This window comes from Phytophthora ramorum, assembly GCF_020800215.1.
Source record: "Phytophthora ramorum isolate Pr-102 chromosome Unknown Phyram_PR-102_s0003, whole genome shotgun sequence".
Taxonomy (NCBI): Eukaryota; Oomycota; class Peronosporomycetes; order Peronosporales; family Peronosporaceae; genus Phytophthora; species Phytophthora ramorum.
Window position 1 is genome coordinate 4191240 of NW_027150649.1, and position 12993 is coordinate 4204232.

A 12993-nucleotide genomic window follows, 5' to 3' on the forward strand; every position below is an offset into this window, starting at 1 on the left:
TGTAATGCTGCAGCAGCAATCCGGTAACGCGGGTTTGGTAGCCTCAGTGGTCATATTAGTCTTAGTACTAACACAGAATTTACAGTTTAGTAGAACTAAGACTAATTCCATATAAAGACCGAGTTCCTATTCGTATTATACTAAATTCAAGAAAGTCCCACTACGATCAAACTTTGCGTCCGACGTTGCCAACAACGCATTTGTTGCCAAGGGAGGCGGCCTCCCTACTTCCGACGCAACAGCCCCTTGTTCGTACTTTTGCAAACTTCAAAGGTGCCCATGATGAATTGAGCAAACCGGATATACGCATGGTTATGGATCTCCCAGATAATCGATTCGGGGACTTGGCGCCATTTCTCGATCTGATTGTTGGGATGCCTGTTCAAGCAATCCAAAACGTTGCAACAGCAAAAGGTGTCGCGAATGGCAATTTGGGGACGCTGGAACACATGCATTTTCCTCATGGTGCTACGTTTTGCCTACCAAAAGTGGTGTAGTTGTTTAAATTCCTAGCATACCACCGGATTATGTGCTGTTTCGTGTTTCCAGAGCTGCTGTAGCAAAATCCATACGACTAGGACTTTCACCCGAATTTGTTCCTGTATTCTACGAATCTGATGCATTTGGAAAGAAGATTTCACTTCACCTGCACAAGATAAGATCCTAGAATTCCCACCAGCTCTAGCGTCTAAAGTACGACAGTGGCGGAAGTGTAGTAGGTGTTTGTCGAAGTGCGATCCATGTAGGTTTTCGCATCAGTGCGATAAATGACGAATGCATCACCACTAAGCCCCAGCGAAATTGCCTCCACCATGGTGACTCGGCATCAGGGTTGTCGACCCACACTACGATACTCCTGTCAGTCGTTGCGGAGGAGTTCTTCGGGAAGTACTAAGCGTACAATCTCTTTGCCACCCAAAGGCAGCCTGACCCGACGGCTAAAACCCTCCGCTGGTCTCACCAGGGGGTACGGATAGAAAGCTTTGTCGATTGTGCTTTTAACTGATAGCGCACGGCTGGACATTGTCGGCGCTTCCACAGCAAGCGCAGCAAATGCCGGCTGAGATCATTCAGTAGTTGTTAAACACAAAGTCACGATGTAAGTTTACCGCTATAAGCGCACCTACCAGTGTGTAGTGGGTCGCAGCATGAAAGCCCAACGATGACCACGAGATGCAATCGAGTGCGGCAGTGAATGTGGGCAACATCATGTCGTTGCAGCCATCCACTCTGCGGTGGCCCAGGCAGCAATGATGTTGCAGTACGAGTGTCGTGGCAAGCGAGATGTGGCTTGGCGGGCACGAGAGCAGCTATCGCCTGCGTTCGCCGACTGAAGCTGGTACAGGTTACGGTAGAGAGTATCTACCATGTTGTCGTGTAGGACGCCGCCACTGGGACGCTGGTGGTGTCGATGTAGAGCTGCTAGTTGGCGTGCATATTTTACTTTCTCACTTTTAATTCTACTACCAAGCCAGTAGCACAATACAATCGGCAGACAACTAAAGGAAGTGCCAGCTTCCCCCGACTGTGTTCGTGTTACTAAACCGTGACCTGCTACACAGTGCGCGAGTTGGAAGAACGATAAGTTGCTAGAAAGTCGACTGAATTGCATGTTCCTTGAATGCCGTTTGGTGACAAGTTTTCTAGCCCCCCCCCTAACGATAGTTCTTATGAACTGCGAACACAGCGTGTGGCCTATAGGGCATTCTGAGAACCGTACCCTCTTGAATTGAGTCTTTGAAATTACAAAAGGGTACTGTATCGAAATCGCCCAAAACCTACACAAGATATTCGATGTACTATAGGGTAATATATTACCGTTCTGCTAGACCACGTTTACGAAACTGTAGCAAGTCTCTCGAAATACCGTTCAAGTGGGAGTTCGACGAGTCTTTAGACTTTGAGCTCCTGGATCTCGGGCGCGTCATCCTCGTCCTCCTCAAAGCGGCCTTGCTTGGCCATGTAGTCGTGGAAGGTCGTGGAGCCCAGCAGTAGGGCCACCACGGCGGTCTACGCGTGTGCACGATCTGCTGCGACCGGTTGATACCGTGGTTCGTGGCCTGGTAGGCGAAGATGGTGCCCACGAGAGGAACCCCCACGGTGACCAGGCTGCGGTACGGGTGATCGTACACGAAGTTGGCTGCTCGTTTGTGCAATGACAAGTGGTCTGTCACCCCGCGGACCTCGACGAAGCTCGGTCCGAGCGAGGCCATGTACCTGTGAGTACAATAACGCGCCCCGCGGTTGCGAAACCGAGGAACGCTTAGCTGTTCACAAGAAAATCGGACATGTTTGAGAAAACTGTTCGAAGCTATATAGGTCGTTAGCTCGTTGGAGGCTGCATGTAACGGAGTACCGACAACGACGGATAAATCCGACACCACTGACCGGCATCCCCCATACTAGAATTCATTGTAAAAGGGCTGCTTCTCTGGCGGGGTCGGCGTAATGTCATCATGGATTCTGCATAAACCACACGCAGAATCGCATAAAATACCCGTAAAGTCATATAAAATACGTAAAAGCATATGAATTAAAAGAACCAAGTATAATAATAGCATATGATTGGCTAGATCGATCCCCACTGTAAAAAGTACAACTCGTTCTGTCGGATTTTAGTGCCTGTCGGATTTATCCGTCGTTGTCTGTACAGCTACATGTACATGTACTCCGCTTACGACCTCATCCATGTCGTACATAATCATGCTCATGTTCACGTCCGCAGTGAGGTCGGAGTTGTTGATGCACATGTCCGCTTAGCTGTTAAGGTACTGAAGATTACTCCAGAACGAATGGCTGCGATAGAGTAGCTAGAGAAAGCAACAAGACACTAAGCAAACAAATGCACTTTTCAATGTGCCTTCTACAAACGAATTGCTTCCTCTGTTACACTGCGTAGGTGGCCTCAGCTCCTCCAGCACCGCTGTGGGCGGCGGGTGCTTCTTGGGCTTAGGGGAAGGATCTACAATATACGTTCGGTTTATTGGCGACGTCGGCCGCGTAGACTTTTGCGAGATATATAAGGGCTTTGGGGGCAGATGCACGGGACTTGTGGCGGGTATCACAGTAGGAGGCGTTTTCGGAGGACCTTTTCTAGTTGCAGTAGGTTTCGCCAGCATGGTATGCACCCATACCGTTGAAGGCGATTTCAACCCTGAAGCGAACGATGAGGTTGCATCGTAATCGCCTCAGTAATTATGCAGTGGAGGAGAACTGCAAGGCCAGACAGTCAGCTTGCAACCATACTATAACTGGCTAATAATGGCACAAACCATTAAACACTATGAGCAGTGTGAAGTGCTCATGGCAGTGAGTAGGCGTTACGAGTGTGGAGTTCTGCGTAATCTTGGCTGGCTTACAAAAGGCTAATCAATTGCTTGTTACCCGGAGAATTGAACAAATCTTACAGTTCTTCCGCGCAAACGCGTAGCGTTCCCAAACTTCTATTACATGTAGTACCCGACTACAAAGCTACATGTAGTATTACATCAATAGTGTGCATTTTATAGAGGATACCTCGGATTCGGCGCTGTCGCCCCGAGGTTATCTGAGCTCAGCGCAATAGACTCACTCACCTTTGAAACTCGTTTGCGAATGCATTAGCGCGCTATCCGATGCGCACTACAGAACGGTTTGTCCACGCCAATTTCAACTTGAGAGAAAATGGCGATAGAAACAGCTACATCAACACCACAGGCGTCCTTCGTAGGAGTTCAAGTTCAAGGTACTCGTGGTCTTAGATCAAAGCGGTTGCACAAATGGCGTGTGTTTACCGAGTAGGATTCGAATACTTCGAAGTACGATGCAGAGGATCCAAGACAGGATCAGGACGAGGCACAGCTCGGCGTTGGGCCCGCTTCCGCAAATATGTACCTCGCGATCCAGCTTCGCGGACACTCGCTGCGATTACATGTACGCGCGCTCGCCTCCCTCATCATCTTTCCGATACGGTACATGTACCGGTATGCATGCTGAATAAAATGCACGTTTTCTACATCACATTGGTTCGTAAGAGAGATTGTCCCTAAGCCAACGAGTGGGATGCTGTGGAATTTTCAACAATGATGATGATGATGAGAGCGCTGGTGCGCTGTTGTCTCTTCGTAACGTAGATTATCCCATTTACTACTACAGCAGACGTGAAGTACGGGTCCGCAGCGGACATCTGGGGTGTATTCATAGTGAAACGCATATGTCTTGGTGATATAATATGCCAGCATTTTAGGGATGTTCCGCTACGGGTCCGCCGTGGACCTCTAAGCCGCATATTTTCGGAAGGGTTGTCAAGCTCAATGAAGTCGCTCTACTACCCAACATTTTCAATGCTGCACAGATTTCAACCTTGCCATGTAATTTATTGATCATTTTTAGCAAATGTGTAGCGTTCGGGTTGGTTGAGTGTAAGACAATATTGCTTCAAAACTGGCATTTTGTTCATGAAAAGGTTAACTCACTCCTTGTCGCTTACCCCGATTTGAGTCTATTATAATGAAAATGCGGGCTTTGATACAGACAACGACGGATAAATCCGACAGACGCTAAAATCCGACAGAACGAGTTGTACGTTTTACAGTGAGAATCGATCTAGCCAATCAGATTCAATTAGAATACTTAGTTCTTCTATCCCATATGCTTTTGTGTATTTTTATGACTATACGGGTATTTTATGCGATGTTGCGTGTGGTTTATGCAGAATCCATATACTAGTAAACGTTATACCGATCCCGACAAAGAAGCAGTCGTTTTACAATAGATTTTAGTATGGGGGATGTCAGTCAGTGGTGTCGGATTTATTCGTCGTTGTCTGTACCTGCACCAGACTTGTACCCCGGGGTCGCAAGCACGATCGTGATTTTGGTGCTGCTCTTGTCACCGTTCGAGGAGCCTTACCGGGGGGGCACATCCTAAACACAATCACAGCAATCAATCCAGTTCTATCGTTTGCCGCGTTTGCAATTCTACGTTTTTTTTACAATGTGTTTATGTACACTAGCATCCCCAATACCGTGCATGTACACATGTTTATTCCTGAGCACAATAAACAATTGGTGCCTTTGCACGACGATCTTCTTCTTATAATAACACAAGATTCTTGTGACAAGAGTCTTACATGTACGATCAGGTGCTAAAGTGGCACTTCACCCTGTACTTGCAGATGACCTCTATGTATTGTTCCGCATGGGAACGAAAGTGGCTTCTGCTCACGTCGAGCAGCAGAATGCTGCTTTAAATGCACATTGGATATCGTATGAGACAAACGCTGATTGTTGATGTTGCTCAATGAACATCTGTCAGTAGTTTCGACGCCGCGTTGCACATCGAGCGGGTGATCATCTTGTGCCATGCGACGGTGATTCATCGCCAATCAAACTCCCTGGCCATTCCCCATTTCGCAACTTGCGTCCAGGAACTCGACCGCTCGCTCTCCCAAGACCTCCGTCCAGCCATGCGTGTGCTATCGCTGGTGGCTCTGATCGCCTTCGTCTCGAGCTGTGAGGCAACCTCGGCTGTTTCCAACTCGGACAAGGTCAACGTTGCGAAGCTCGATTCGGGCATTGCGTCCTTGCCTCGCGCTCTAGCTGAACACAATGATCAAATCAAGCGATCGCTCCGTCGTCATGACGACGAAGAGAGGCAATATGGTACCCAGTTGATCGACGACGTAATAACGAAAGTGGATGATGTGGTCACTAAGGCCACGGTCGCCGAGCAGAAGCTTCCAAGCAAGTGGACGTCTGCGCTGAAGAAGTTTAGGTTGGCCAACCCCAAAACACCAATGCAAATTGTTCGTGCGAAGTATCCGAAAGGCTTAAGCTCGTCGACGATGAGGCAGTTGGTGCAGACTGAAATCCAGAGGGCGGATGATATCGCCAACGGGGTTAAAATGGTCAAAACGGGAGAGTACAAAATGCAGCGGCAAATTGACGAGTTTCCAGGCATGAAAAACGCTCCTCTTCTGACATCCAATACGGGACGCGCTGAGCAATTGCTCGCTGATGACGGCAGCCGTCTGCTGGCGTGCATCGTGGCCTCGAGGAGCGCGGAGAAGGGAGGCGGTGACGTGCTCCTTGTTTCGAGCTCCAATGCAAGGAAGAATGACTGGCTCCTGCCTAAGGGTGGTTGGGATAAGGGCGAGACTGTTGAGAAGGCAGCGATGCGTGAGCTCATCGAAGAAGGAGGGGTGCGTTGAAGTTTGTTCTCGTGTTGACAAGGAATTAATACTGACTGGTGGGTTCTGTAGGTCGGAGGAACAATCATGCATAGTCTGGGGGAGACGGCTTTCAAGAATGCCCTGGAGCCCTCGAAAGGCTATGTCTACAACTCGTTCTGGATGAAGGCCGATGACATTTTCGACCAGTGGCCCGAGAGTATTCGATACCGTATTTGGGTACGTGGCTGAAAGTTTGGTACGGTCTTGAGCGAGGACTAATGAAATCTGTGGATGTTGCTCCATGATCAATCAGGTTTCATTTGACGATGCGGAAAAGATGCTTAAGAAACGCCCGCAGATGGCCGAGATTGTGAAGGCGACAAAGGAGAAGGCCGCCCTTGTGAAGACTGGGGATTTGCCGGCCATGGATGACACGTTGTCGAAGCTCAAGTTTGAGCCTTGAGTCAAAGTTGCAAACAACGTAGTATCCGGATAGAGGCTATAGAGAAGTCAAAATTACGACAATGCCGCGGAATATGTGGGTTACTCTTGCTCTTTCATCTAGCTCAGAATTCGCACTAGATTTCATCGCTTGCACTTGAGTAAAAAGTGTAAGGTGTACTAACGAATGCTCTCCCAACCATATCACACGGTTCAAATGTTGCTGGTGGCAGGCAACACGGGGCTCATAGGTCGCGCGTCTTCAGGACGTCGTGCAGACTGAAGGCTATTCGCGGAACCAATGACACTTTTGTGTGCGGCTGCAGCTGCTATCTGACTCTACTCCCCATGTAAGTAAACGCTAGAAGACGCTTTGTGATAATGATAGCTCATTGCTCGCACGTGGGAATGGAGCAAACGCTTCCTTCCATTGTATTTGCACCACAACCTTGCATTACTCCCAAATACGTACATGTATCGTACCTTTCACGTATTTTGGCGCAGCTTACCACTTGCATCAACACGAATAATCTGGAAGCGCGTAACACTTTCGACAGGTTTAGCGATTAGAACGACGACTTGCTAGTTTGTCAAACAATTTATCGCGCTCCTGCAACGAATGGCGGTTGAGCCACCCGCCTTTCGTTTTCTGGATTCAGTGTCTTTTACTGTCTTATCATTTCTGAACCATTGTGTACAATCCTGCAATCTGTCTGTGGCTTATCAATTTTAATTGTCACGACAGCGTCAAGTATCAAAGGGGGGAGGAGGAAGCTCGGCCGTCATTGCCGTCAGCAAGTTGGTGTCGCGGAGGAGCTGCTGTTTGACGGGCGGTGAAAAGCGAAATGCGTCGTTTCTGTATAACGCCTTGTGTAAATAGTTAAAACTATTTACACAAGGCGTTATACAGAAACGACGCATTTATCGTCTTAAAAGACGATTTACGGAACGAATAGCCTCGGCAAAATCCGACAATTGTATTTGATTATTGATCCAATTTTACAGATACTAGTAGGAGCCTCGTTTCGCAAGGTTTTTACTTAGTTAGTACTATAATGGGGAGGATGTGGTGTTATATAATACCAAATGGTAATGCATGTACTAGTATAGGTACTGTACTTTGGTGCTGTGTTTGATCGCTCACTTATCAACTTCAATATTCTCCTGGGCGGCAACATCATCATGGAAGGTACAGCACGATGACGGCGCGAGATCTGTGACCAAACAATTTGTCTCGTAGGTTGTTGTGGTTCTGGGGGGCCGTCGTCGATGCCCTCAAACGTCTGTTTATCAGGAGCCCGATTACTTTTCTTTGGGTTGATGTGGTCTTCGGTCTTCTTGATGAACGCTAGCCGACACGATTACGAGTCAAGAGGATGTTTTTTCTTCCTGAATAAACGTTGTCGGGACATGTATTTGCGGACATGTACAGCTCAAACATGCTACGCACAATCTGTAGCTGTCTGCAAGGAGACGTTGCCTAGAGGTATAAGTTGCTCCCGAGTCCACACAAGTGCAATGTACATGTAGTGGGGTGTGCACTAGGTATAACGCTAACGAACAGCAAAACAGCGTGTAGGTGCCGATTCTTATTGCACATCTGAAGCTTCCACGATATCTTGACGCAAATCTGAAGGCGGTTCATGAACTTGAGACAACCTTCAACATGTTGGCAGTCTTCGTGAACCAACGAGTGAGAGACCCAAAACCTCCTCGCACTTCACTTCGGAATCCCCCCCCCCCCCAGACCTCAGTATACTGCTTCAACATTCCCAAAGCTGGTTCATGCGTCTGCTACTAGTTGCCCTGATCATCGCCGTCTCCGGGTGCGAAGCTGCCTCGGTCACTACCAAGAGCAACGTTGCGAATTCCGGCTCGGGTATTTCGTTTGTGTCCCGACTTGATACTCATAACGATAGCAAAGAAGCTGAGCGCTCTCTGCATCGGGACGAAAATGCTTCTGACGAGGAAGAGAGGGGTGGTGGTGCCGAGAAATTAGACGAGGTAATGGAGAAGGTAGTACATGCATCCAAGAAACTTCGGAAGAGGGTGAGCACCGCGGCACTAGAGAAGCTGAATGACCTAGCAGCAAAAGTGAAAAAAGTATCTCCGATGCGTCCAGAGAACTTGAGCCCCTCGACGCTGAAGCAGTTGGACAAGATTGACGAGATGAAGCGTCTAGACAGGATTGCAGAAGCGAAGCGCCTGGATGCGCTACCAGAGGCGCAGCGAATCGCAGAACTGGCAAAAAAGAACCCAGGAAAGTCGACACCGGATGGGATGTTTCGCAAAATGGAGCTCGGGCCGGATGCCAAAATCGCCCCAACACTGACATCCGAAATTGGACGCGCCAAGCAAAGATTCGATGACGACGGTAGACGTTTGTTGTCGTGTATTGTGGTCTCACGACGTACAGAGGACGGCGGCGGCGATGTTCTTCTCATTTCGAGCTCGAATCCGAAAAGGGATGATTGGATCCTGCCCAAGGGAGGTTGGAACGAGGGTGAGGGTATTGAGAAGGCTGCGTGGCGCGAGCTTGTCGAAGAAGGAGGGGTACGGCGTTTATTTTGTTAGTGTTACAATACACTGGACTAATTGGTGCTCTGCAGGTTAACGGGCAATTCGTAGTTGGTCTCGGTAAGAAAAATGTTGACGGCGCGAAAAACCAAAAATTTCGCTACTACATGTACAAAATGCAGGCCAAGACGGTCTACGACCAGTGGCCGGAAAGCATGCGACATCGCTTATGGGTACGTCGTTCGTCTTACATTGCAGCCTCGATGGAAAACTCACTGTGATTCGGGTTTGGCCAGGTCCCCTCGGAGGACGCGATAAAACTGCTTGCGGGCCGGCCGGATATGGTCGACGTTGTGAGGCGAGCGCAGTTAGCGGACGAGCTTGCTAAGACTAATTGGCTTCGGAAAGAAGACGATGCTCTTGCAAAGTTGCGGTTTGATTTGTGAACCTCGAAACAAGCGCATACAACAGGAGCACGAAGTAGATAGACAGGCATGCTCACGCCCGAAACAAAATATCGCTTTGCCCGGCGCAGGCTACGAGCATTCAGGTGAAAAGAGTTGATAAAATCGTGCTAGCAAGTTGTCTTACCTAATAACTGCCATACAGCGTTTTACTTGCAAAATGCTGTTACGTTAAACTTATTTAATAAAGGTCTTGCTAGATTGTGCCTCCCTTTTGCAAACGAAGAAGAGATCGGAAAATAGTACTACAGACAATCCTCTCGGTCGTGATATCCTGAGTAGTGATACCCTCCACGGAGAGATATGGGGAGGGCTCCCGATGACCGTCACCATACAAGTACGAGTCAAATATACCTCTACCCTCTAGTTACTGGTTTGTGATACAAAACACGTCATTATCACTATTCAAAGGTGCTTAACTATTGCTAAGGTCCATTTGGTGCAGGACGTCCGAAGAAGTCGAGCATCGACTTTTGCTGCTTGTGGCCTTGTCTACACGCAAGCTCCTCTCTAAATACTCGCTGCATCGTTCGAAGCCCGATAACGTCCCTTGAACGGACCCCCATCGCACCGGCGGTAACGAAAAGTTGTGCTATCCATTGAAGACGCTCCTTCAGCTCCTCTGTGGACAGGTTTTCGGGCGTTGGATAGGTTGAAGAAGTGCTTTCTTCTTCTTCGTCCTCGATACCGCCATCACCGACATCTTGACCGCACCCATTCTCGCGCTCTGAAGACTCGACCCGGCAGAAATCTTCGTCCGTTGGTTCATCCGCGAGGATGTTCTCGTCCGGTGGGTTCAGCAGCTCTTCAACCGACATCGGATTCGAGGGGTGGAGACGCGTCAGCATCTCTGCCAGCTCGTTCACGATGTCATCCTCCACGCCCGGCTCGGCGTACTCGCACGTGTAGTAGTCAAGCAAGCCAGTCTTCTTCCAGCAGTTACTGAAGACGCTGGGAAGCAGGGCGTTCCAGCTCTCGATGCTCCACAGTACTGCCTGCTGTACGTCGACGCTGTAGAGCTGTTAAGTTCAAATGTACCAATTTTACGGCACATTTCTGCCTTGTAATAACTCCAGCGAGTGATAATGTGGTGGTTCCCGACGCTATCACAAAGGAGAGGATTGTCTGTACTTACCCGATGTCCGGGTACGAGATCCGGCCATTCCAGCGCTTAGCCACAAAATACAACGATTTGTAGCTCACTCTGCGCATGGGCAAGAGTTGACCGTTGTTGATGTGCGCCACCACTACAGATAAGTTGATGGTGCTTGCCATCTGCTGGGTGAACAGCTTCATGCCCATGACAAGGTACAGATCCTTGGCTCGAACAAGGACATCGCACCCTCCGAGTAGCACGAACCCTTCATCGCGCACAGCTTTGGAGCAAGTGAAGGATTGCGTCGTGCCGTCCGCCTTCGAGTGTGTTACCAACGTGTTGTAGTAGTACAGACAACGACACAAATACCCGGGCAACACAAAACCCGGGAACACGAGAAAATGCATTTATTTTGACCAATCAAATTACTAGAAAAAATTATATTTACAAATCATGAAAAAATAAAAATTGGATGGCCAGCAGCTAAAACGCCGAGGCACCGGCCAGTCCTGCCACTGCAACAAATGCCGCGGAAGCAACATAGCTACACCGTGAAGGTGAAGCTGGTGGCGCTGGACTCCATCGAGCGGATCGGCTTGACCGCGACGGTCGCCGAGCTCCGGTACCCCCATGGGACCGTGGACGGGTGGTGGCGGGCGCGTGACAAGCTCCGAGCGTACGCCGGAAACAAGCTGTCCAAGACGATAAACGGGCAGGGGCGCAAGGAAAGCTTTCCTTGCACCCCAGCCCTCGTCACCTTCATGAAGGACACTCGGCGGGACGAAGACGTACGTTTTATCATATTTTACAATTTTTGCATTATTTCTAACGTTAAGCGTCTATGTAGTGGCTCACTACGTCGATAATGATAGGTTTTATAGCGGAGAACTATGAAGAATGGCTAGAACAATATGAAGAAGGCAAAACGTCGCCTCAGAGCTGCCGAAAGGCGCTGGAGAGACTACAGACAACGACGGTGAAACTCGACCCCCCATCAACATCTATTTTCCATACATCTGTAGAAAGGTCATAAAGACAAAAAAACTCGACCCCTTTTACGATCTCAGCTGCCATTGGCCAAAACTAAAAATGCAACCGGAAAAGTAAATATTGCACAAAACTAATACCAACTGACACATCACTGGAAGATTGAAAAGCGCATGTATTTTTTTAAGTATCTACACCATCACTTCCGGGTCCTTCGGGATCGCCTTTTCAAAGCTTCTCACAACACACTCAGCAGATATGTCCTCCCATGCTCGAATAGTTCGCAATACCGCTGCAATACGCTTTTCCTTGGCGGTTCTAGTCGTAGAAACCTTGTCTCGTAGCCACTCAGCACTCACCTTCTTCTTGAGTGGCCCCATAACCCCCACGTCTAGGGGCTGACTCACAGAGGTGCTGTTAGCAGGAACAGGGCACACAATGGCTGACGTCTCCTCCGCCACGATGTTTTGCCCTGCTTCGGACACGTGAGAGTCGAAATTGTCCAGCATCAGGACGGAGGGGGCGTCAATCTCATACTTTAGCAAGCACATAACGTACATTTGCCACACCGTGGCGTCCATCCAGCCACTTTCTTGGACGGTGTACACGTGGCCAGCAGGATACGTGGGCAGCTCATCCGTCTCGACGGTACCGCCTGGCATCCCCCGAAGTATAAAAAGAATTGGCAGTTTTTCCCCTGAAATATGAATAAAATTAGCTTTTACAAAATAAAAACTTGACCATAAACCCAAACTTACCATCGGCTCTAATAGTAAGAACAGCAGTGAGTCTACCGGAGTTTTTCTGGATGTGCTTCACTTTAGCAGAGCCACGACGCCCCTTCAGGGCCCAAATCTTGTGAGGAGGCGTGTCAAAGTAAACTGCAGTTTCGTCGACGTTATAAATCGCAGATTTAGGGTAGTGGCCATACTCTTCCCAGAACCCAATGGCAAATTTTACGTGGACTTCTTGGAGTACCCCCTCATCCTTTTTGGTATATTGTGGTTTCTGAACAGAAAAACCATGACTACAACAAACATTAAACAAATATTTAAACAATCAATATTGATTAAAGTAAAACAAAAATTAAAAACGCTTACCGAGCTGCAAAACGCTGACACATGCGCATCAGTGCGCTTAATGCTTTCTCAGGGGATGCCTTGTCCGCTAAATAAGTATCCAGCCAAGCTCGCTGCTCCAGCTTTATGTACTCTATCATGCCTCCGGTACACAAATACTTATAAAAACGTTAGAATCGGTTAAAACAAGCAATAAACAAATGATATTACCTCTTCCTCGCGGCGTACGTCCTTCATGAAGGTGACCAAGCCGTGTCC

At 48.6% G+C, this 12993-nt stretch overlaps 2 protein-coding genes across 2 annotated transcripts; both read left to right on the plus strand.

Moving 5' to 3' along the window:
- Positions 1-5446: 5446 nt before the first annotated feature.
- KRP23_4349 (RxLR effector protein) lies at positions 5447-6614 on the plus strand (the record flags this gene model as incomplete). The annotated part of the gene is made up of 3 exons (XM_067889294.1): positions 5447-6181; positions 6242-6388; positions 6465-6614. 3 exons carry the CDS (start codon positions 5447-5449, stop codon positions 6612-6614), a joined length of 1032 nt encoding a protein of 343 aa, XP_067748467.1.
- Positions 6615-8377: 1763 nt separating this feature from the next.
- Positions 8378-9555, plus strand: KRP23_4350 (RxLR effector protein; the record flags this gene model as incomplete). The annotated part of the gene is made up of 3 exons (XM_067889295.1): positions 8378-9145; positions 9202-9342; positions 9406-9555. 3 exons carry the CDS (start codon positions 8378-8380, stop codon positions 9553-9555), a joined length of 1059 nt encoding a protein of 352 aa, XP_067748468.1.
- Between the last annotated feature and the right edge of the window lie 3438 nt (positions 9556-12993).